Source organism: Falco punctatus, assembly GCF_963210335.1.
Source record: "Falco punctatus genome assembly, contig: scaffold_30, whole genome shotgun sequence".
NCBI classification, from domain to species: domain Eukaryota; kingdom Metazoa; phylum Chordata; class Aves; order Falconiformes; family Falconidae; genus Falco; species Falco punctatus.
The window spans coordinates 874,304-898,995 of NW_027660235.1; the positions used below are offsets into that span (position 1 = coordinate 874,304).

The following is a 24,692-nucleotide window of genomic DNA, read 5'->3' on the forward strand; positions in this document are numbered from 1 at the left end:
ACTCAAGTCCCCTCAGTCACTCTTCATCCAAGCAGGGATCCAGACCCTTCACCAGTTGTGTTGCCCTTCTCTGGAAATGCTCCAGGACCTCGACGTTTCTCTTGAAGTGAGGAGCCCAAAACAGAAACACGTTGTTTCAGGTTTGACTTCAGCAGTGCCGAGTACAGGGGGTCCATCACTGCCCTGGTCCTGAAGGCCACGCTCTTTCTGATACCGGACAGGATGCTATTGGCCTTCTTGGCCACCCGGGCACACTGATGGCTCATGCTCAACCATCTGTCAACCCTCACACTCAGGGTGCTTCCCCAGCAGGCAGCCTTCCAGCCACTCTGGCCCAAGCCTGTAGCCTTGTGTGGGGCTGTTGTGACCCAAGTAAGAACTGGCACTTCTCCTGGTTGAACCTCATACAATTGGACTCACTTGAAAAGTCCAACCTGTCCAGATTCTTCTGTAGAGCCTTCCTGCCCTCAAGGACATCAGCACTGCCACCCAACTTGATGTTGTACAAAAAATCACTGTGGGTGCACTCAATCCCCTTGTCTGGGTCACTGATGAAGTTCTGAAACAGGACTGGCCCCAGCACTGAGCCCTGGGGAACACCACTCCTTATGGGCCATTGTCACCTGGATGTCACTCCATTTACTACCCCTCTTGGGGCTTGGCTGTCCAGCCAGCTCTAACCCAGCACGGAGAACACCACTGGAAGCCATGAGCAGCCAGTTTCTCCAGGAGAATGCAGTGGGAGGTGGAGCCAAAAGGCTTTCCTAAGGTCCAGGTAGACAGCATGCACAGCCTTTCCCTCATCCACTGGGCAGGTCACCTTGTCCCAGCAGGAGATCAGGTTCATCAGGCAGGAACTGCCTTTCATAAACCCATGCAGGCTGGTCCTGACCTCCTGGTTTTCCTGCGGCTCCTGTGCGATGGCGCTCAGGATGATCAGCTCCACAACCTTCCCTGGCACTAAGATCAGGTTGACAGGCCTGTAGTTATCCCCATCCTCCCTCCTACCCTTCTTGTAGGTGGGCACCACTTGACTAACATTCAGCCTTCTTGGGCCTCCCCAGTTAGCCAGCACTGTTGAAAGTCATCGCTGTGCTGAGGCAATAGAGAAACAGACCAATGATTTTCAAAGTGTCCCTGCATCACGGGATGTCCATGGTCAAGGACACAATCAAATTATTTTTGTTGTTACATGTCTGAGCTTGGCCCAGGTGACACAGGTGTGGTTCAGGGTAACTCTGCTCTGAAATAACCTAAATCAGGGAGAGGAAGGGCAAAAGTCTTATTTAAGCAGCGTGAGGAAGCCTTAGGATCAATAACCTCACATCTTCTTGGGGAATTTAGAGATCCTGTGGGTTGACATGGCAGGGATTTGGGAGTGGTTTGGAGGTGTTTGTAGGGCTGGCAGAGGTGAGGAGAGACCAAGAGCTGACTCCATGGCCATAACAGCCACTTTCATTTGACTCCAAAATGGACCAGCCCCTGCCCAACCCTGAGCCAAGAAGCAATTCTAGTGGCACCTCTGTGATACTCTGTGGCAGAAAGGACAAAACACAACGGGAGAGGAGTGAGAATTATGTGAGAGAACAACCCTATAGACATCAAGGTGAGAGAAGAAGGAGGGGAGCAGCGAGACAGAGGCTTGGTGGGATCCTGCAAGCCAGTGGTCAAGTAACCACCCGCCGACAGTCACAGGGCAGCACAGTGACAATGCTCCTTTAGGTGTCTGCAGGTTCTTTGCATCGGCATTCTAGCACAGCTGCCAGATGGGCCAGCAGCTGTGATGCTCCCCTGGATCTGAAACCCTGCATCATTCGTGTCCACCTTGGTTCTAGGAGCAAAGAAACAGTGGAGTCTCATCTCCCAGGGGGAGTGAGGCAGGAGAGCAGCAGAGTGCAGGCCCCAGGTCACACACTGGCAGGCTGTGGCCTGTGCAGAAGGAGGGAACGCTCCTTCGGGTGCCCTGGAATTGCCCCACAAGCATAAACTCCCTGTTGGAGGCTGCTGTCCTTGCCGAGCAGCTGTGCTGAGCTCTGCCACCTGCCCTGGCACTTGGTTCCCTCAGTGTCACAGCTCTGTCTGCAACAGGACGGGCTCCAGCTGCCTCTGCGTGGGCCCCTGGCTGAGGGCACTGCTGCACATCTGGGCTGAAGCCCCCCAGCTGTGGCACCAGCCCAGCTCTGCCTGGCCATAAGGCAACCTGGTACCAAGTGTCCCCGAGCCCGTGGGTGCAAAGACTTTGCTTCAGAGCAGAGACGTGGCCTGGGCAAAGGAGAGCTGAGTCTTGAGCCCTCGGACTGTGCAATGAAGTGCTGCAATGGGCTCTGCAGGGCTTACTGAAGCACTGAGGACATCCTCCCTGCCCTGCCTGCAGAACCACCAGACAAACACGTACACACACGCTCCGTTAGGAGTACTTGGATCCTTTGCTGCAGTCCTCCTGGTGTCCTGTCTAGTAATGGGTTAACAAAAGTTGATGCTCATGCAGAAAACTTTTTCTAGTAAGGGAATTGCCAGTGCTGGAAATAAGTGTGTCCCCCCAGGTGAGGCAAGGCCCATGAGGGATTGCCTCATCCTGCTGCCCAGCAGGTTCCCCTGCAGCCCCAGGGACAGCTGGAGGGAGCCCAGAGGGGCAGAGGAGGGAGGCAGGGAGAGCTCAAAAGCAGACCTTGTTGGGAGGCTGCTGAGAGCTCCCTGCTGGAGAAATCTGCAGAGCCCTTGAGCCGGTAAGTGTGTGGCTGCAGGGCAATGCCTCTGCAGTTGCTAGCCGGGTCTGCAGCAGCTGGGCCCCCCCCAGCCTGTGGGACCGTGTGGGAGCCTTTTGCTGTGGAGGAGGCCAGTGTGCTGCAGAGCAGGGCTTCCCTGCTGCAGCGTGGGAGGGCCAGGGCATGTGGGCTGCCTTGTGCCAGGGCCGGCTGCAGGGCTGTGAAGGTGGCTGTGCAGGCAGGGGTGCCCAGGGCTGTCCTTGCCAGCAGGGTCCCTGCAGCCGCGGGGGCTGTGTGCTGGGGCAGGGGCTCTGCCGCCTGCCAGGGGCAGCTCTCAGCCTGCTGCGGGGCTCCCCACAGCTCTGGGGGCGTATGGACTGAGCCCCGAGAGGGAAGGATCTCTCTGCTGTTGAGAGTGTGCTGCATGGCTGAGCGCTGCTTACAAGGATAGGTTACCCTCAGAATATGTCTGCATGAGACTTTTCGTATCGAAGGTCAGCGCAGGGATTGCTATGATAAATCCAGGGCTCTCCTCAATCTGTGTTTTCAGTTTTCTGTTGTTGGGGGCAGGAGAGGGAAGGCAGAAATGTTAATGGAGATCTCGAGTTTGAAGATGTCCCTGAGACTGCCAGCTGTAACTCTGAGTGATGAGGAGGTCTGCCAGGAGCCTCCTGAAGCGCCCTCAGCCACTCCTCCGCCTATGAACAGCAGCAGCAGCACCTTTGCTGGAGCCATCAGGGTCGTTCTGAGCTGCCCTTTTCCCCCTGAGGACAGGACCCTGCGCCCAGCCAGTGCCCTGCAGAGAGGCACGTTTGTGCGGGGCCAGTGCACAGAGGCAGAGATGTGGTCTGTGAGCGCTGACAGGGAAAGACCTGGCACAGGGAGATACCTCCCACAAGGAAAATCTCCTGACATCCAGGATATTGCAAGGACTGGTAGGAAACTTCAGACAGAATTGTTGTTGAAAGGAGAATCAGAAAGCTCTCTCTGACCATGTGCAGTGCAGACCCCTTTCTCTGAGGCATCCCCCTGGCTGCTCTCCCCCCAGCAAAGCCTCTGCCCTCAGGGCTGGGGGTCCCGAGGTGTGAGCCACCCCCCCTGCAGCCAGAGCTCCAGCAGAGCCGCGGTGCAGCTCTGCAGCCACGTGCCCCGGTCCCTCTGCAGAGCACAGGGGCTGAGAGCAGCTGCCCGGCAATGTTGGTGTGTGGGAGGTGGCGAGCAGAGCTGGGCAAGGGCAGCGCTGCCCTCAGTGCCTGGCACGCTCGCCCTGGACACTCTTACCTAGACCGTCAGTGCAATTTTACTTCTTTCTCTGCCTTTTGGGGTTAGTTTTATTCTCTTGCTCTTGCTGCCAGGCTCTCTGGGGATGGGTGTTTCAGCTGCAGAGTCACACTCTGACCTTGTGGGTCCTCTCCTGCAGGTGTGTCCATGGGAACAATTGTCTCAGCTTTCCTCTCAGCTGTGGGGCTGTGGGCAATGCCCTATGTGGGGCTGGGCAATGGGCTGGTTCTCCCTGAACCTGATGCTCTTGTTAGGGCACTTGGCTACCTCCTTAAAGTTCCCTTCCGAGCAGTGAGTTGCCCTCCAGAATGGAAACCTGTCCCCTCAAACCCATAAGTGACCTGAAAGCCCCACGTAGAGGCGTAGAGTTTCTGTGATGGAGAAAATGCTGTTGGGGTGGGTGAAATGAGCTGTGTATTTTTTGCTGTGGGTGGGATGCTGAGTTCTGATGAAAGCCTACAACCTTTACTGGTCTGTGGTGGGTCAGTCTGTTCTCAGCAGTGCCTTGTGGTATTTCAGGGCAACATGGGAGTGTGGCCACCATTCATCTCAGGAAGGTGCAAGCCCACAGAAACTGGGAACCAGCAGGACAGACCACCTCCCCTCACTGTGCCCTCACCACAGGCAATCCTCTTGCCTCACAGACCTCACTCTGTTCCACCTGAGGGCAGCAAAAATGCTCTGCTTTTCTGACATCCGAGAATATTCAACAGGAGAGATGGCGGGGAGCTGTGAAAAAAACTAAATCTCTCTTAAAATGCCTTCACCTTTCCCGTTCCTTAGCACTGGCGCTGCAGACGCTGACCAGCCCTTCTGCGTTGGCACTGGTTTCACAGGACAAAGTTAAACACCAGTACTGGTCCCTGCCCCCACCCACTGCTGCAGAGTGGGGCTGGCTGGTCAAGAGCCCGTGGGCAGATGCCCTGCTCTTCATCACCCACACGGCCAGCACCAAGCAGGGCTGCAGCCACACAGCTGCAGGAAGGTCTCCGAGAAAAGAGAGGGATGTCTGTGTGTGACGGGGGGGTGGTCTGTGGGAAATGGCTCTGATTTTGCTTGCAGAAGTCTCCCCTAAATTATCACTGTCTTTTTCTCCTGTGACAGGATCATATGCCCAGAGGCAGCAGATGCCCAACAGCAGCTCCATCACCCAGTTCCTCCTCCTGGCATTTGCAGACACGCGGGAGCTGCAGCTCTTGCACTTCTGGCTCTCCCTGGGCATCTACCTGGCTGCCCTCATGGCCAACGGCCTCATCATCACCACTGTAGTGTGTGACCACCACCTGCACACCCCCATGTACTTCTTCCTCCTCAACCTCTCCCTCATTGACCTGGGCTCCATCTCCACTATTGTCCCCAAAGCCATGGCCAACTCCCTCTGGGACACCAGGGACATCTCCTACTCAGGATGTGCTGCACAGCTCTTCCTGATTGTCGTTTTCCTTTCAGCAGAGTGTTCTCTCCTCACCGTCATGGCCTATGACCGCTTTGTGGCCATCTGCCAGCCCCTGCACTACGGGACCCTGCTGGGCAGCAGAGCTTGTGTCCACATGGCAGCAGCTGCCTGGGCCAGTGGGTTTCTCAATGCTGCGCTGCACACGGCCAATACACTGTCACTGCCGCTCTGCCAAGGCAATGCCCTGGGACAGTTCTTCTGTGAAATCCCACAGATCCTCAAGCTCTCCTGCTCACACACCTACCTCAGGGAAGTGGGGCTTCTTGTGGCTGGTGCCTCTTTATTCTTTGGCTGTTTTGTTTTCATTGTGCTGTCCTACGTGCAGATCTTCAGGACTGTGCTGAGGATCCCCTCTGAGCAGGGACGGCACAAAGCCTTTTCCACGTGCCTCCCTCACCTGGCCGTGGTCTCCCTCTTTCTCAGCACTGGCACATTTGCCCACCTGAAGCCCCCCTCCATCTCCTCCCCATCCCTGGACCTGGTGGTGTCAGTCCTGTACTTGGTGGTGCCTCCAGCACTGAACCCCCTCATCTACAGCATGAGGAACCAGGAGCTCAAGGGTGCAATGTGCAAACTGATAGCTGGATGTTCTTCTGAAGGAATAAAATGATGAATAGCGTTTATAATGTAATTCATCACAGACCCAGATTGTCTTCTGAATTTGTTGTAGTTGCTCATGGTATTTCAATTCTGATAAAGGTGTCGTCCCCATTCTATAATTCCTCTGATTTTCTTTTCTGAAAGTGCCCTGCTCTCTCTTCATCTAACAAAACCAAAGGGCCATTAAACCACTATGTTTTTCCTGGGATTCTTTCTTCCAAGGCCTTTCTGGAGCTGCAGGGACAGTTCCTGTATGCACAGATGGAGGGGAAAAGGTTCCTGGCATGGCAGAAGTACCAGGGAACACCAGCACATGGCTCTCCAGTGCTGTCCACCTTCCAGTTCCACACTCTCCTTCTGACCCCTTGCCTTGGTGTAAGGCCTGAGTACTCTGGCAGCTTGGTCACCGCCGTGCTGCGTGGCAGTCCTGTGAGCGCAGGCAGGGGCAGGCAACGGGCACTCTGTGACGGTGCTGGCCTCCATCAAATGTTCTGGATTTGTGGAGACCATCTGAATGCAGCACTGCAACGTGCTTCCTTGAACCGAGGTCCCCGTGCCCATTGCTCATGACGAGGGCCATCTCCGCGAGGTGCCGAGCAGGGCGCGACACCCCCGGGCTGAGGTGCTGCCAGCCTCTGGCAGGGGCAGCAGGAGGCCAGGCAGTCACTGTGCCCACTGCGGTGCTCTGCCTCCGCACGTGCCAGGGATGGGCCCGTGCCTCTGAGCACCCCTGTGTGCGTGAGGCTGGGGTTCAACCACGCCAGCAGTGCATGAGGCCAGCTGAGGTGGGGACACCTCCCAGGGCACCGCCGTTCCTGTGTGTGACTGCAGGAACAAAGGCCACTGTCCCAGGGAGATTCATCTCACCCGCCGTGGGCAGGCTCATTGCAAGTGCCTCTGTCTGATCACGGCACCCTTTCTGGATGGTGCCCTCAAATGTGTCCGAGCAATCAGGGAGGTTCTGGGGTCCTGGCAAAAGGCAGACATCCAGCCTTTGTTCAGGAAAAGCAAGAAGGACAATTGGGAGAAATACAGGCTGGTCATCCTCATCGTAGTGTCTGGGGAAATGCTTGTCACGTCGCTCCTGCCTGAGAACATGGCAGCACAGCATGGCAGACATCGGTACATGTGTGGCACGGGCAGGGTGAGAGAGAGGTGGGGAAGCCAGATGGGTGCCTGCAGCCTGCCGGGGAAAAGCAGCAGCCGTGGGACAGCGTAGGACAGCGTGAGATGGAAGGCAAAGGGCACGGGCAAAGGGCTGGAAGTCACCAAGAGAACCCAAGGGTTGTCCCCTTGCGTACGGCCATTGTCTCTGCCGTACAGAGTGCAGTTTATGGCACCTTCAGTGCCCTTGGCCATCTCTTCCACTCCTGTGGATCTCTTTATCACTGCCTTCCCCAATTCAGCAGCCCCTCGCCAAGGAATAAACCACCCAGCAGAAGAGTGAAACCCAGTGGGTCTCTCTGTAAGGGGTGGTTGATTCTGCGTGTATCTCCGCAAGTAAGTTGTTCACCACCGACTGTTGTCCAGTGTCTCAGTCAGTCATGTCAGGAAAAATCCCTCCCCGTGTACATCTACCCAACCATCTTGGTGGTAACGCTTTTTGTGCTGCACTGGCACATATCCAGCAACACCCAGTGCCCAGTGGAACGTTCCAGTACCTACTGCTAGTTAGTTCTGACAGCTTCATGAATTGCATTGAGCAATCACAATGTGGGTAGGGCCCCACAAAGAGCAGAGTTCCATTTTGGTGTGTCTTGGCTTCATTTTAGTAACACACTTCACACTGAGTGTGGATTCAGTATTGCCCAGGTCTGGAGGTCAGTCTCGTTCCAATGAGTGTATTTTGGTCTTAGCCACAAGTTATGCCCACTAGTCCCAAATGGGATGGGGATACCAGCTACAGGCATTCCTGCATGAGGACATTCAGGGAAAGGGGTACCTACCCAACAATCACTCTTCCTAACAACATTCATCGATCCTTCCACCATTTTCAAATGAGTATTCCATGTCCATGACTCCTCCTGGTCCCACCCAAGCTGAGGATTTAGCATACCACATCACAGGCCAAATTCTATACATCTGTAAAACATGTTTCAACATATATCTACAAAGGAGAGGCAAGTAGCAGACTCCAGCTTCCCTGTAGACAGCCCAGTCTTATCTGGGGTCGCATTTCAGTCATCCACTTATATGCTGTCTGGCAATAATGCAAGATCCTGAACCTAGAACTTCATGATTCTGGAGGTAGTTTCAAGCATAAAGGTTTTTTGTTGCTTGACAGTCCATTCTGGTGATGTGGCTGCTTAAACCCTGCTATGGCACGTCCATGGAGTGACTCCTTCAGGCCTGACAGCAGTGTAGGTGCTGAGAAAAATCTGGAAAGGTCCTTTCACTTCTCTTCAACGGTTCATCCAACCACGTTCTAAGATACACGCAATCTCTGGGTTGGTAGTGATGTACAGACACGTCCAGGGACAGATCTGCGCTCACAGTGACGCACCTCTGGAAAGAGGACAGGACCTTTCCTAGAGACTGAACATACTCTTTTAAGCCATGTTTCCCTTCTATTATTTTGGGATTCAGTCCATTTCTGTCACCTGGCAAGGTTTGCCATGTATCCTTTCCAAAGGAATAACTCTCTCCTTCCGTTTACGCTGGATCCTGTATCTGTAGCAATGGTGAGGGAAAAGCATCTGACTGCTCTCTCTGAGGTTCTTGGGAGATTTGACTCATCTGCCCTTTCAGTCTTTGCTTCATTCTTTCTACTTTCCTGCTTGATTGAGGTCTCCATGGAGTGTGAAGATCCCATTTTGCCCCTCCTAGTTTAGCTAAAAAGTGAAGGGCTTCTACTAACAATTGTGAACCTGCGAGCGGTGGGGAATAACATGCAGCCGACTCAATATGAGTGATAAAGCATGATTCCATTCATTAATCCAAATAGCTCTTATTTATACAGTGTATCTAATTATGCATACTCAGCGGTCTATGATTGGCTACAATCACTACCTGCTCATTTACATGGTCCTCCTACTTGCGGTTAGCTAGCTTACGTAACTTCTTTATCTTTACTGCACATACCTCCTCAGAGTTGTTTGTGAAGCCTGTTAAGGCCGCGGTGTCCCTGCAACACCGCAGCCATCAGCACAGCTGGCAACCTCAGCTGAGGCCCAGTCTTGATAGCACACTGGTTAGATGCGGCTCTGCTCGTACAAATGCTCTAATGATCTGTGACCCTTCTCATCCAGCCATTCTCCGACACCTACCCGAAGAAAGTCCTATGGGTACCCGAATCTCAGTATTATCTCTGAACTTACACTTATGATACTTCTTATATGTGCAGCAACGGAAAGCTTCCAGCCAGCCTGAAAAAGCATCTGCCATTGCTAAAAGATACTGATACCCATTTTGCTGCAGTAACTTGGGAAAAGTCTATTTTCCAGTAATCCCCTGGGCTTTGTCAGCACTGGGAAAGATCATTGGGGTAGGTGAGGGCTATTCTTCAGTTACAACTCATGCTTCTTCACTCTGCTTTTTTTTTCGCAGTCATGGTACATTTAGAACTTGCCCTTTCAAGGCTTCTAACATCCTCTCAATTCCTCAGGGAGTTTCTTGGTGCTTCCTTTTAGCCAATTCACACATAATTCCCTCTGTAAATGTTAGTTGATGCGAAGGAGTCACCCATCATCCGTGATTTGGGTTGCCTTCAGTATATTAGCCAACTGATTGTTTTCTGGTGGATCCTGTGGCTCTTAGGTTCTAATTTCTGCCGTTTCTCTGGCAGGACTAGCAATATTTCACTTTCAGCTGCTTCTTTCCTTGCTTCATCTGCCACTTGCTGTCCTAGATGCACCGAGCTATCTCCAAGGTGCTGCACTTTACGATGCATAATTGCCAGCACCCTGGGTCATCTGGTCACCTGAAATGATTGTTGGGTCTTTGCCTCATAGTTTGGCTGGGGATCCTTGAGAGGTTCAGAGTCCTCTTTCTTTCTTTCTTTCCAACAGCCCCATCGGCATGGTCTATTCCAAAGGCAAATTTCAAATATGTCCATTCATTAAAAAAAGCCTTGTCTGTTGATAATAATGCCAGTGCCCTTAGTAAGGCTGTGAGTGCTGCCTCTTGGGCCCACGTGTCAGATGAGAGGGCTTTGCCTTCTCTTCTCTCTCTGATAGTTACCACCACATATCCTGCTCTTTGGGTCCCATTTCGCACAAAACTACTACCACCTACAAATAAGTCCCAGTCTGCATTTTCTGTTGGCGTGCCTTTTAATTCCACTCGGCTAGAATATATCTCTGCCATTGTCTTTAAACAATCATGAGTTACTTCTTCTTTGCCACTGAGATCATGTCATTTTTACCCAGGTGTCAGTTCCTGGGCCTCTTGCACCGGTAATACTGTAGCTGCCACCGTGCGCGGACAGGTTGGCCGTCCTTTACTGACACTGTCCAGCTGTTTGGAAAAGCTCCCCACGGCTCTGCTCCATGGTTCCAGTCTCTGGGCCTACACTCCTAAGGCAACGTGTCACCTTTCATGCACAAGAGTTCCAATGGGTTTTCTAGGTTTGGGAGGCCTAGAGCTGGAGCACTCATTCCAGTCCGTTTCCATTCCGTAAATGCATCTCTGCACTCCTGAGTCCAGACAAGGGGGTTTCCGTTTCCTCCGACAGTTTCATATAAAAGCTTGGCAATGAGTCCCAAATTCATTATCCGTAAGTGACACCACCCGGCCATTCCCAGGGATGCTCTGAGCTCTTGTTTTCATTTGGCTTCTGGGATTTGACAAATGGCCCTTTTCCTCCAGCTCCAAGACTCTGCAGGCCCAGGCAAATTGTAAATCCCCAATTGGTTGCTTCTTCTGGGGTGGTCTCTGCCTTTTCCCAGGGTACTTTGTACCCTGCTAGCCCCCAAAGTTTAGGAGGTCCTTGATATAGAATCTTCTTTACTACTGGTTGCTAGCAGTATGTCACCTACCTATTGCAGCAAGGCGACATTTTCATACCTCTTTTGCCAGCTTTCCAACTCACTGGCTAATTGATTTCCAAAGACTGTAGGACTATTTTTAACTCCTTGCAGTCATACAGCCCTGCACAGCTGGGTTTCTCGACCAGTTTCAGGGCTTTCCCATTTGAAACCAACCGATTGGTGACTGGCAGCAGCCAGCGCAAGGCAGAAGAAGGCATCTTCACATCTCATACAGTAAACCATTCCTCATTCTCCTTCAGGGTGGTCAGGAGGGCATACGGGTGTGCTACTGCCTCATGGACATCTTGCACAGCTGGATTTATAGCTCTTGAATCTTGCACCAGTTTATATTCTTCTGAATTTGGGTTCCTGGCTGGTAATACTGGAGTGTTATGTTCTGATTGGCATTCTCTTAGTAACCCAAAATCTGTGATCTCTTCAATTAATGACTCCAACCCTTTCCTGACTTGTAGTTTAACTGGGTACAGCTTTTGACTTGCTGGTCTGGCATTTGGCTTCCACTGGATGATTACTGGTTCCCCTGCTTGGGGTTGCCCTGGTGTTCCAGAAGCCCGTACAAGAGGTGTTGCAGCATTTGTAACTGCTTCTGGTATCTAATGTAGCTCGGCTTCCTTCTGCAACATAAAAATGTGGGCATCCAAATCTTTATTGTCAGGAATATGGTTCCGTTGAGGAAGCCCAGGTGGCACCTCAGGTAGCTTTGGTTTCTGTCAACCAGCAACTGAATCCCAGCCCTGCAGTGCGTCACGGTCTGACCCAAGTTCATCCAGCTGGTCCATGAACAGGAAGCCCATCACAGTGGGGGTCCCAATCACCTGGCTACTCCCACACTCCACTGGCACTTATTACAACAATCCTTTGCTCAGCCCCGTGAAGATACCATCAAAGAACCAGTGCATGGTCCTCACAGTGTTCCTGGATCACAGCATACCCAAACTGAAGCACATTTTCAGCAGCACCATGTCCTCCTGGAGGTCAGCCTCCCCTCCCCCACAGGCCTTCAGGGGCCTCAGCAGCACTGCAGCTAGCCAAGCCTTCTTCTGCCAGGGCTGCAGAGCCCAGCACTGCTTTTCTGGCCTTGCAGAGGGCAGGGCTTCCTCTGCCGGTGCGCTTAGATTGCCACCGCCACCCACTCCAGCGGGTCTCTGGTCTCCAGCACAGCACGGGCACACGCTGGCTCGGGGGCGCTTGGTACCAGCTTTGCCCGAGAGAAGCCTGAGCGTGGCCCCAGCGCTACGGCTGAGGTGCTGCAGCCCAAAAGCGCACCGATGGCTTGGGCCTGGGGCACAGGCAGGAGGAGCTGGACTTCCACCTGCTGTCATCGTGCTGGATATGGATGGAGTAAATCATGCTATTGATGAACTAAATCCTGAGGGGTGGCGGGACAGGTCACAGTGGCGTGGCAGGGGAAGGTGTGGGCTTTTCACGAGGGACAGGCCAGGAAGCTGAGGAGGGGATGCCCTCCGTGTGCAGGCACTTGTTGCACGTGCGGATCTCCTCTACGGGGTGTGCAGCAGGTTGGGTGAGCCCTTGCAGGAGAGTCTCAGCGAGAGGCCGGTTAGTGTGCCATCCTGGTGGGAGACACAGCGCCCGCACTCAGGGTACGGCAGTGGAGAAAGGCTTATCTAAGCAAGCCAAGGAAGTCTGCAAGTCCATGATCCCAGCTCTTATTGGGGACTTCATGACCCTGACACTTTCTGGAAGGGGAGCACAGCAGGATACACACCGTCCAGCTGGTGTCGGGGGTCTCTTGAGACAAATTCTTTGCACAGGTGTCAGGCCAACAAAGGTGATGCTCACCTGAATCTGGTCCTTGCCAAACAGGCAGTGCTGCTGAGGGAGTGAAAACCAGTGTCAGCCCTGGCTGTAGTGCTCATGAAATAGTGGGAGAAGGCTTTAGCCTCTTCAGGGGACTTGTAGTGTTAGTCCCATGGGCAGCAGCACTCAAGGACAGCAGAGCTGTGTACGGCTGGTCATTCAGGAAAGCATTTCCCAAGCAGAACTGTCCATACCGAGAAGCAGGAAATCAAGCAGACATGCCAAGAGAGATCCTTGGCTAAAGAAGGAATTCCTCAAGTATCTCCAGAGAGAAAAGGAAGCATCCTGGAGGTGGAGGCGAGGGCTCAAAGAGGAATTTAGAAATAGGGATGTCTTCAGGGAAGCCAAAGCCTGCTTAGTATGGGGTCTTGCAAGACGTTCAAGGGCACCAAGAGGATCTGTCGCTACTTGCAGAACAGTTTAAGAACTAAACAAAGCCCCTGTGTGGCCACTGCTGGGCTTAGTAAGAGCAGGTCTAGATAAAACTGAACATCCTCCAGGTCCTCTTTGCTTTAGTCTTCCCCAGCATCGTGTCCCAAAGCTTTGTGCCTGAAGGCAGGGCTCTGGAGGGAACCAGCCAAGTGTGGATGGGGATCAAGTCAGGAGTCATTTGGCCACATTCAATGCTTCCCACTCCAGGGAGGTGGAGGGGCGGCATCCCAGGGAGCAGTGTGAGCAGGCCGATGTCCCAGTGAAGCCATTCTCCATCACCACTGGAAGGTCCTAGAGACTGGAGGAACTTCCTCTTGACTGGAAGCACCCATGAATCTCGTGATACCCAAGAATGAAAAATTGAAAGTCCTGCCCCTAAAGTGGACCGAGGCCCTGCGATGACACAGGGCAGGGACTGCCTGGCTGGGTCCTTGGTTTGCATTCGGCAAACTAGGAGCCACCAGGAAAGGTGACCAACAGCCTCCTGGGCTGTATGACCAGGAGCACAGCCACGGCAAGTCATTCCCTCCCTCTGCTTCCCACTTGTTTCACCACATCTAGAGTACTTGTCTAGCTTTGGTGCTCCGCAATAGCAGAGAGACATTGGCACGCTGGAGCCATTTCAGTAAAGAATCACAGAGATGGTCAAGGCTGGAGCACGTGCCCTGGTAGATCAGGCTGAGGGAGCTGGGCTGGTCCACGCTGGAGAATGGAGGGCTTTTGTGGGAGGATGTAAGAGCCTTGTGTTGCCTATGGCAAGGTTTCCAAGTACTCACTGTGGTACAAGGCAGGAGCACAGGAAGCAATGAACTGAAGCAAGAGCACTGTCCTCCTTCTTCACCTGCAGCCTTTAGCTCGGGGAACCACAGGCTGCACGGCCCCCCATGGTGAGGGGTGTGCCACCAGTTAGTGTCCCCCTGGGTGACATTTCTGGCACCTGAGCGGGTAACTGTCCAGGTGGATTTTCCAAGGGTAAATCCTGCCTCGCCAACCTGACAGCCTGCAGTTGTGCGTGAGGAGCTCCACAGTGGATGTCATTTCCCTCAGCTTCAGCAAAACTCTGCCCATGGTCTCCCTCAGCGTTCCTCTGCCCATGTGAAGCCATGACACTCTGGGTGCGAACAGAAGGAGATGGGTAAAACACCAGCGGGATGGTCAGGCTGAGAGAGCAGTGGGGAAGGGCTCACACCCCACCTGGAGGCCACTGGGACATACTGGGGCAGTGTGGACGTTGCAGAGGACTCTCCGCATTACAGTTTAAGGGCTGTATAGATGACCCAGTGGAGGCAACTCTCACAGTGTCTGTCGGTGGCACCAAAGTGAGAGGACCATCCCTGTGCCCTAGGGATGCCATGGAGGGGAACCCTGGCAGGTGGGGTGGCCGCCCTGTCAGGAGCTGCACAGATGCAGGACGGACCAAGGGCAGAGCCTGCCCCTCCCTCGAATGGACTAACACCCTGCAGCTGCAGGGCCTGGGACCTGCCTGGCTGGGCAGTGTCTGTGCAGAAAAGGCCCTGGTGGTGCTGGGGGACAGAAGGCAAAACACAATCCCACCCCGTGACCTGGCAGCAGAGGCAGCCAGCAGTGCCCTGGAGCGTATGAAGAGGTGCCTTGACAAGGGAGTGCGGGAAGTGACTGTGTCCCCATGCTCATCCCTCGTTAGACCACCTGTCCGTGACTGTGCTCGTTTTTGGGCCCTGACTGGGGAGGGAAGGGGGGAGGGAGTGGCTGGGTGGCTGCTGGGCTTTTGGCCAGAGACAAGCCACTACAGCAAGGAAGGTGTGTATGACTGGGAGTTCAGTGAAGGGTCATTGAGATGCTCAGGGGCTGGAACACTTTCCCAGGAGGGGAAGCTGAGGGCAAGGCCCTTGTTCAGCCTGCACAAGGGAAGGCCTTGGGAGCTCCTAGTGACCTGCCAGTCCCAGTGGGGAGGTGGTCAGGAAGATGAGTCCAGTCTTGGAACTATGGAGCCTGTCAGGAATGTGATAGCCAATCGTCAGATGTGGAAATAAGAATATTCTTGGCCAGAGGTAATGAAATGACCAACCTCCACATCACGGGGTGTCTGAAGCTATATACAGAATGCAAACAAATGCTCTACTTGGATAGTGTGAACTTCTTTGCTAAAAGGGGGGGAAGGTAGAGGAATCTCAGTGCTTTCTGGTTCCTGTGAGAGGAGCTGAAGGTAACAATTTTGTTCCTCCCTTTCAGTCCGTGACACCCAGAAGCCTGACCTGCTTTTCCTTCTCCTCCTCCTAACAACTGATGAAGGGATGGGAAGTAAGGAAGCAGAGAGCCCCTAGGTCATAGTGTCATTTCCTTGGACATCCCATCTAGTATCAAGAGGGAAAATGAGCCTGCAAGGCCAAATGAACAAGGTCTATAGACAGGGAACACTGTGTCTGAAATATTTCCTGGAGACCTGCAGACCCATAGCACAGATCACGCTGGAGCTGAATCTCCTCCTGGCATCAATGGCCTCCCAAAGCCATGGAGAAAATTTTGGGTGGAGGCCCCAGGTGAGGCTGGTCAGGGACATGAAGGCCTAGGGATGCTCTCAGGGCCCTGCCCCCATGGGATCCCACCTGCAAGTGCCCTCAGCAGGCCAGGTTCTCCTTCCCTCCTGCCCCAAGGCTGTGCTCTGCTGCTCTCCTTCCCACTTACCTGGGAATCAGGGACACCCCAACTGCACACTACTACAACCAAGGTGGCACTGCTATTCACATCCCTGAGCAGATTGTTGTCTTTGGGGAGACCCAGGTGCAGGTGAGCATCAGAGTGGGTGGCCTGTTTGGTCTGGGGAACTCGCCCACAAAGACCTGGGCTCCTGGCATCCTTGCTTACCTGTGCAGTGATCACCAAGGAGACGGATTCCCCCAGAAGAGCCAGGCTCTGTGATCCACAGGTTTCCTCAGGTCATTTCAAGAAGACATTGTTCATGCCTCACCCTGACTGTATGACCTGTCACTCTGTCCTGGCTCGGGCTGGCATGGAGTGCATGTTCTTCACAGCAGCCCTTCTGGTGCTGTGCTTTGCGTCTCTTCCTAGGGCAGCGCTGACCACGCACCAGTGTTTTGGCCACCGCTGCAGAGTAATCACCAAGGCTTCTCTTTCTCACACTCTGCCTGCGCTACAAGGAGACTGGGGGGACGCAAGAAGCTGGGACAGCTGACCCCCAGAGACCACAGGGATATTGCCTATCCCAGGACGTTGTGCTCATCAATAACAGCTCGGGGAAAGGAGGATGAAAAGAGAACGTTTGTGGTCGTGGCATTTGTCCTCCCGTGTCACTGACAGATGTGCTGAAGAGCAGCTCTTATGGGGATGGCTGAACCCCTGCCTGCCCATGGCAAGGAGTGAGCGAATTGCTCATGTTGCTCCTTGCACACACAAAGCTTTTGCTTCTCCTATTGAACTCTGTTTTTCCTGACCTGTGAGTTTTCCTCTGATTCTCTCCCCCATCACGCTGGGCATGTAAGGGGTCAGTGAGCAACAGATTCTGGGTGTTTGGGTGCTGGCCAGGGGCAAACCACAACTAATTCCTCCCACAGTGCCACCCTGGCTGCTCTCCCCTTTGTTCCACACACCAGCTCCCACCTCACCCCTTGGCCCGTCCACTAGAAGAGCTCCATCTGTCTGAGCTGCCCTGACATCACACAGAGCATCCCCCTCCCCTCATCTTTCCCGTAGGTCTCCCCTACAGACCTTGTGTCTCCATCCCCCACCAAAGGCGTGGGAGCTGCCCTGCCCCTCCTCAGCGCTTACGGCACTGATGTCACAGCTCTGTGGTGGCACAGGGGGCTCCTGCTGCCCGTGCCCCAGGCGGTGGGCTCTGGGGCCCATGTGGGCTGCAGCACCTCAGGTGTGGCACCAGGGCCAAGGGCAGGCTTGTCACACAGACACCGGTACCCAGGGATGGGAGCCCTTGTGTGGGAGGGGTTTGCTGCCCAGCAGAGGATGCTGGAGCGGGTGGCAGGGGGCAGCAGAAGGATGAAGGAGCTTCCCACCACGAGAGCAAAGGCTGCAGTCCCCGAGGCCAGAGGGCAACAGGCCTGGGCTGCGCAGCCCTTGCAGGAGAGGGCTTTGCTCTCCCAGGTGACTCTGTAGCACCCTGCGGCCGGTGCCAGAGCTGAAGCTCATCTCCAAGTTGGGCAAGATGCTGCTGCTGGTGCTGAGCAAGCCCCTGGGGGAGGCCAGCCTGTTATGCAGCCCTCCTGGGGCTATCCTGCTGGTGGCAGGCCGGCCAGAGAGCAGCTCTGCAGAGAAGGACCTTTGGGTGCCAGAGGACAAGCAGCTGAGCGGGAGCCATGTGACAGGCTCATGTGAGCCAAGGTAACACTTTTTGAACTGAGGATGTTCAACCACTGCAGGTAGTTGCCAAGAGTGGTTATGGAATGTCCACCCCTTGACATAGCCCAAACCTACCAAGCCAAGGCCTTGTACAACCGGCTTGAGCTGGCCGTGCCTCTCCTAGGGGTTTTCACTGGATGATCTCCAGAGGTCCCTTCCAATGTCAACATTCTCTGTCATTCTCTGAGTTTCAAGGACACAAGCAAGACAGAATGAAATGAAGAATGCATACCCTTGACTGCAAAGATAGCGGGGTCTATGGAGAGGACCCACGCTGGAGCAGGGCAGAAGTGTGAGGAGGAAGGAGCAGCAGAGGTGTTCTGTGCCATCAACCCTCTTCAACATCCCCCCCCGCACCTCTCAGGGTGTGCTTGTGTAGGTGAATTGGGATCAATGGAGTAATTTGGCCCTGGGAGAAACTGGGGAAGGGTCTTCAATGTTTTGGTCATTGTTTCTCACAATCAACATCTTCTTTTAATTGGCAATGAATGAAATTGATCGTTGGCAAGACAACACATCTTTGGCTATGACAGGGATCGGTAAGTAATCTCTCTGCCTTTACCTTGACCCAGGAGCATCGCTGGCTTATTTTCTCCCTTTGTCCTATTGAGTCAGGGGAGCAGATGAACAGCTGGGGGGCTGGCTGGGTGCTGGCCGTGGTTAACCCCCCCACAGGACCATATCAGGACTGCTGAGCCCACAATGGAGCTCCCCAGCACAAGAAAGACCCTGCCAGACTGGAGCAAGTCCTGCAGAAGCCAGAAGGATGGTTGGGACCTGGATCATGTTATGGACAAGGAGAGGCTGAGAAACTGGCATTTATTTGAGATAACATCTAGAGTGAAAGACTGGAGAGCTGGACCCAGGCCAGTTGGTGGGATCTCAGTCAGTGGTTTACTTCACTATTTGTCAAAGCAAAGCCGTGAGGATTTGATCTGGTTGGAGATGTCTGACCACGGCCTTGGCTGAGTGGCCAACTGAGGCAAGAGGTATGGGACTTGTGTGTAACCAGTGACGGTAGGAAAGTGGCTCCATTTACATTTAGAATTGCAATGGAGTTGGGTATCACTGAGCCACTAAGGATGACAGAGGTGACCATGCAGCAAATGTTCCTCGTAGGGACTGGGGTGTACAACAAGCAAAGGAAATGACTGGTGCTTGGGACATCTTGGGGCACCTGGGGCAGCTTCCCCTGGATGGATATCCAAGGAACATGGCACTGAGCAGAGCCCTGTGTCCCACCCGATTACTGCCTTGCTTCCTTCACCGTGACCCAAGGATTTACACCAGGACACCCTGCCGTGTGCCCCCACCCTGTTATTTGCCCCAACTTTGCACACTCACACAGCTGAGCTCTACACTGGTACTTTACTCTCCTGGGAACTTGATAGATATCTCCACTACACAAGCCCCTTAAATTACAGAGAAGTGAAACAGGAGTCCAGCTGCACCACCCTGGATGCAAAAGTACAAAAGCCTCTGGGTCAGGCAGGCTGGGTTCATTCCTTTGAGGAAGTGGAGTGCATGCAAACATTCTAGGAGAAACACAATTGTGACATTAAAAGTGCTAAATGCGCAGGATGTTCCCGAGATGACCAGGAGACACCTTGTGAAGAGATTCAGGCAGTTCAGTGCTGCTGAGAGAAACCTGACTGCATCAGCTTCTTCAGTGCGTCCTTCAGCTCCTGGTTCCTCATGCTGTAGATGAAGGGGTTCAGTGCTGGAGGCACCACCGAGTACAGAACTGACACCACCAGGTCCAGCAATGGGGAGGAGAGGGAAGGGAGCTTCAGGTAGGCAAACATGGCAGTGCTGACAAAGAGGGAGACCACAGCCAGGTGAGGGAGGCACGTGGAAAAGGCTTTGTGCTGTCCCTGCTCAGAGGGGATCCTCAGCACAGCCCTGAAGATCTGCATGTAAGACAGAACAATGAAAACAAAACACCCACAGGCTAAACAGGAACTAATCACAATTAGCCCCACTTCCCTGAGGTAGGTGTGTGAGCAGGAGAGCTTGAGGATCTGTGGGATTTCACAGAAGAACTGTCCCAGGGCATTGCCTTGGCAGAGCGGCAGTGACAGTGTATTGGCCGTGTGCAGCGCAGCATTGAGAAACCCACTGGCCCAGGCAGCTGCTGCCATGTGGACACAAGCTCTGCTGCCCAGCCCGGTCCCGTAGTGCAGGGGCTGGCAGATGGCCACAAAGCGGTCATAGGCCATGACGGTGAGGAGAGAACACTCTGCTGAAAGGAAAAAGACAATCAGGAAGAGCTGTGCCGCACATCCTGAGTAGGAGATGTCCCTGGTGTCCCAGAGGGAGTTGGCCATGGCTTTGGGGACAATGGTGGAGATGCATCCCAGGTCGAGGAGGGAGAGGTTGAAGAGGAAGAAGTACATGGGGGTGTGCAGGTGGTGGTCGCACACTACGGTGGTGATGATGAGGCCGTTGGCCATGAGGGCAGCCAGGTAGATGCCCAGGGAGAGCCAGAAGTGCAAGAGCTGCAGCTCCCGCGTGTCTGCAAATGCCAGGAGGAGGAACTGGATGATGGAGCTGCTGTTGGACATCTGCTGCCTCCAACCATAGGGTCCCGTTCATGAAGAAAACATAGTGACAAGTCAGGAAAGATTTCTGTGAGCCAAGTGAAAACCTTTTCTCCTAGATGCGCCCCCGCTGCCGCCTGTCCCCCCCTCTGCCGTTCCTAGGAGAGCTCCCTTCCGAGCCGTGGCTGGAGCTGTGCTGAGTGCTGGCCGAGTGTGCTGTGAGGAGCAGGGGCTGTGCCCGCTGGCTGCCCAGCAGTGAGCCCTGCTCTGCAGCAGGGGCTTCATGGGAACCCTGGGGGCAGGGGCCAGTCCTGCCCTTGCCCTGGCTCAGCCCAAACTGCTCCCAGCGCAGAAGGGCCTGTCAGCATCGGCTCTGCCCGTGCTGAGCAACAGCCATGGCCAGTGTCAGGTCAGGAGGGCTTTGTGCTGTGCTCAGGGAGAGCAGAGTGAGTGCTGAGAGGCAAGGGGACTGTCTGTGCCTGAGGGCAGAGGCAGGCACTCTGCTCTCTCCATCCCTCTCCTTCCCAGCTGCCCAGCAATTGCTCCTTTCTTAGATGGAGAGTGATCACACTGCCATGTTACCCTGACAAGCAGCCAGGCACTGCTGAGAGCAGAGGGATCCACTGCAGAGAACAAAATGCCTCATCCGTTCCCGAAGGCTCAGCACCACACTGCTATCCAAGGACACCCAGGGCTCACTCTGTGCCCTGGCAGGCACATACAGCTTCGGTCGACACCTGAAATAGGTAGACAAGTGTCTTGAGCATGCCAAGTTCTTGCAGGAGAGTCAGCTCCTTCCCCTGCCTCACAGACTGCATTGCCCACAGCATCATCGGTTAGGGGAAAGCTGGGACACGTCCATGCTGAGGACATGTCTGCACAGGAGGACCCACGAGGTCTGCACCTGAGCCTGCAGCTGAAACCCCTATTGCCAGAGAGCCTGTCTGCAATGCCAATAGCATCTGAGCAAGGCCAGGAGAGAGACAAAGGGACACTCGGGAACTCCTTCCCCTTGCCCAGCCCGGCACACCACCTCCCACACAGCAGCAGTGCAGGACAGTCACCCTCAGGCTCTGCTCAGCGAGAAATGGCAGCGTGGCAGCAGGAGAGATGCACTTCATCCCTTCTGCTGCTCTGCTGGACCAGGGGGTGTTGAAACACATGAAACCAACGGTCTAAAGGCTGTGCTGGGTGGGAGAGGAGAGCAGAGGTGTGTTGCTCAGGGAAGGCACCTGCACGGCAGACCATGTCCAGGAGGTGCCCCTATCTGCCCTGCATCAGGGTTCCCCTCAGCATCTCCCCCCTCCCTGCCCAGGGCTCTGCTGCCTGCAGCTGTCCCTGCCAGCAGCTCTTTCTCTGGCCCCAGGGCTCTTCCCTGCCAGCGCTCACAGAGCCCAGCTCAGCCCCTGTGTGCCCAGCTCTGCCCTGCAGCCGCTCTCTGTCTGCAGGCAGGAACAAACAGCTCCCCCAAAGCCTGAGGGAAAAGGAGAGCTGATGCTGGTTTCATCTGCAGCGTGCTGGGGAGGGAAGGCACTTGCTCAGCTTCCTCATCAACCTCCCTGTGATGCCTTCAGCATCTCAGCCCCTGCTCTGACCTGCACAGCTGAGTTTCCATTGCCACCAAGCAGAGCCACAGAAAAGTGGCAGCAGAGATTCAGGCAAGCACAGAGCCAAGCAGTGAACCCCTGCCATGAACGTGCTCATGGAAAGTCCCCTTGGAAATGACCCGGAGATGTGAACAGCTCTGATATATGCAGCACCAACACAAAATCACTGAGACCTTGTCCTGCTGGGGGTCGCTCCCTCCACGCCAACTTTTGCCCGCATCAGCACAGGAGCTCCCCGGCAGGCTGAGAACTGCCCCTGGCAGGCGGCAGAGCCCCTGCCCCAGCACACAGCCCCCGCGGCTGCAGGGACCCTGCTGGCAAGGACAGCCCTGGGCACCCCTGCCTGCACAGCCACCTTCACAGCCCTGCAGCCGGCCCTGGCACAAGGCAGCCCACATGCCCTGGCCCTCCCACGCTGCAGCAGGGAAGCCCTGCTCTGCAGCACACTGGCCTCCTCCACAGCAAAAGGCTCCCACACGGTCCCACAGGCTGGGGGGGCCCCAGCTGCTGCAGACCCGGCTAGCAACTGCAGAGGCATTGCCCTGCAGCCACACACTTACCGCCTCAAGGGCTCTGCAGATTTCTCCAGCAGGGAGCTCTCAGCAGCCTCCCACCAAGGTCTGCTTTTGAGCTCTCCCTGCCTCCCTCCTCTGCCCCTCGGGGCTCCCTCCAGCTGTCCCTGGGGCTGCAGGGGAACCTGCTGGGCAGCAGGATGAGGCAATCCCTCATGGGCCTTGCCTCACCTGGGGGGACACACTTATTTCCAGCACTGGCAATTCCCTTACTAGAAAAAGTTTTCTGCATGACTATCAACTTTTGTTAACCCATTACTAGACAGGACACCAGGAAGACTGCAGCAAAGGATCCAAGTACTCCTAACGGAGCGTGTGTGTATGTGTGTGTCTGGTGGTTCTGCAGGCAGGGCAGGGAGGATGTCCTCAGTGCTTCAGTAAGCCCTGCAGAGCCCATTTCAGCACTTCATTGCACAGTCCGAGGGCTCAAGACTCAGCTCTCCTTTGCCCAGGCCACGTCTCTGCTCTGAAGCAAAGCCTTTGCACCCACGGGCTCGGGGACACTTGGTACCAGGTTGCCTTATGGCCAGGCAGAGCTGGGCTGGTGCCACAGCTGGGGGGCTTCAGCCCAGATGTGCAGCAGTGCCCTCAGCCAGGGGCCCACGCAGAGGCAGCTGGAGCCCGTCCTGTTGCAGACAGAGCTGTGACACTGAGGGAACCAAGTGCCAGGGCAGGTGGCAGAGCTCAGCACAGCTGCTCGGCAAGGACAGCAGCCTCCAACAGGTCCAACATTGGAAATGGAGTTTATGCTTGTGGGGCAATTCCAGGGCACCCGAAGGAGCGTTCCCTCCTTCTGCACAGGCCACAGCCTGCCAGTGTGTGACCTGGGGCCTGCACTCTGCTGCTCTCCTGCCTCACTCCCCCTGGGAGATGAGACTCCACCGTTTCTTTGCTCCTAGAACCAAGGTGGACACGAATGATGCAGGGTTTCAGATCCAGGGGAGCATCACAGCTGTTGGCCCATCTGGCAGCTGTGCTAGAATGCCGATGCAAAGAACCTGCAGACACCTAAAGGAGCATTGTCACTGTGCTGCCCTGTGACTGTCGGCGGGTGGTTACTTGACCACTGGCTTGCAGGATCCCACCAAGCCTCTGTCTCGCTGCTCCCCTCCTTCTTCACTCACCTTGATGTCTATAGGGTTGCTCTCTCACATAATTCTCACTCTTCTCCCGTTGTGTTTTGTCCTTTCTGCCATAGGGTATCACAGAGGTGCCACTAGAATTGCTTATTGGCTCAGGTTTGGGCAGGGGCTGGTCCATTTTGGAGTCAAATGAAAGTGGCTGTTATGGCCATGGAGTCAGCTCTTGGTCTCTTCTCACCTCTGCCAGCCCTACAAACACCTCCAAACCACTCCCAAATCCCTGCCATGTCAACCCACAGGATCTCTAAATTCCCCAAGAAGATGTGAGGTTATTGATCCTAAGGCTTCCTCACGCTGCTTAAATAAGACTTTTGCCCTTCCTCTCCCTGATTTAGGTTATTTCAGAGCAGAGTTACCCTGAACCACACCTGTGTCTCCTGGGCCAAGCTCAGACATGTAACAACAAAAATAATTTAATTGTGTCCTTGACCATGGACATCCCGTGATGCAGGGACACTTTGAAAATCATTCGTCTGTTTCTCTATTGCCTCAGCACAGCGATGACTTTCAACAGTGCTGGCTAACTGGGGAGGCCCAAGACGGCTGAATGTTAGTCAAGTGGTGCCCACCTACAAGAAGGGTAGGAGGGAGGATGGGGATAACTACAGGCCTGTCAACCTGATCTTAGTGCCAGGGAAGGTTGTGGAGCTGATCATCCTGAGCGCCATCGCACAGGAGCCGCAGGAAAACCAGGAGGTCAGGACCAGCCTGCATGGGTTTATGAAAGGCAGTTCCTGCCTGATGAACCTGATCTCCTGCTGGGACAAGGTGACCTGCCCAGTGGATGAGGGAAAGGCTGTGCATGCTGTCTACCTGGACCTTAGGAAAGCTTTTTGGCTCCACCTCCCACTGCATTCTCCTGGAGAAACTGGCTGCTCATGGCTTCAGTGGGTGTTCTCCGTGCTGGGTTAGAGCTGGCTGGACAGCCAAGCCCCAAGAGGGGGAGTAAATGCAGTGACATCCAGGTGACGATGGCCCATAAGGAGTGGTGTTCCCCAGGGCTCAGTGCCGGGGCCAGTCCTGTTTCAGAACTTTATCAACAATCCAGACACGGGGATTGAGTGCACCCACAGTGATTTTTTGTACAACATCAAGTTGGGTGGCAGTGCTGATGTCCTTGAGGGCAGGAAGGCTCTACAGAAGAATCTGGACAGGTTGGACCTTTCAAGTGAGTCCAATTGTATGAGGTTCAACCAGGAGA

The 24,692-nt window shown here is 54.5% G+C and overlaps 2 protein-coding genes across 2 annotated transcripts; one reads left to right on the forward strand and one right to left on the reverse strand.

The window, feature by feature from the left end:
- The first annotated feature begins 5,101 nt into the window (after window positions 1-5,101).
- Window positions 5,102-6,146, forward strand: LOC308057487 (olfactory receptor 14C36-like). The gene has a single exon (XM_080411584.1). It carries the CDS (start codon window positions 5,114-5,116, stop codon window positions 6,050-6,052), a length of 939 nt encoding a protein of 312 aa, XP_080267710.1. The 5' UTR covers window positions 5,102-5,113; the 3' UTR covers window positions 6,053-6,146.
- A 9,306-nt stretch (window positions 6,147-15,452) lies between these two features.
- Window positions 15,453-21,934, reverse strand: LOC308057453 (olfactory receptor 14C36-like). Its single transcript, XM_080411558.1, has one exon. It carries the CDS (start codon window positions 20,192-20,194, stop codon window positions 19,259-19,261), a length of 936 nt encoding a protein of 311 aa, XP_080267684.1. The 5' UTR covers window positions 20,195-21,934; the 3' UTR covers window positions 15,453-19,258.
- Window positions 21,935-24,692: the final 2,758 nt, after the last annotated feature.

What these genes read in the sequence shown, in the direction of transcription:
- LOC308057453 (XM_080411558.1), bottom strand. Translation starts at nt 20,194, where the DNA reads ATGTCCAACAGCAGCTCCATCATCCAGTTCCTCCTCCTGGCATTTGCA.
- LOC308057487 (XM_080411584.1), top strand. Translation starts at nt 5,114, where the DNA reads ATGCCCAACAGCAGCTCCATCACCCAGTTCCTCCTCCTGGCATTTGCA.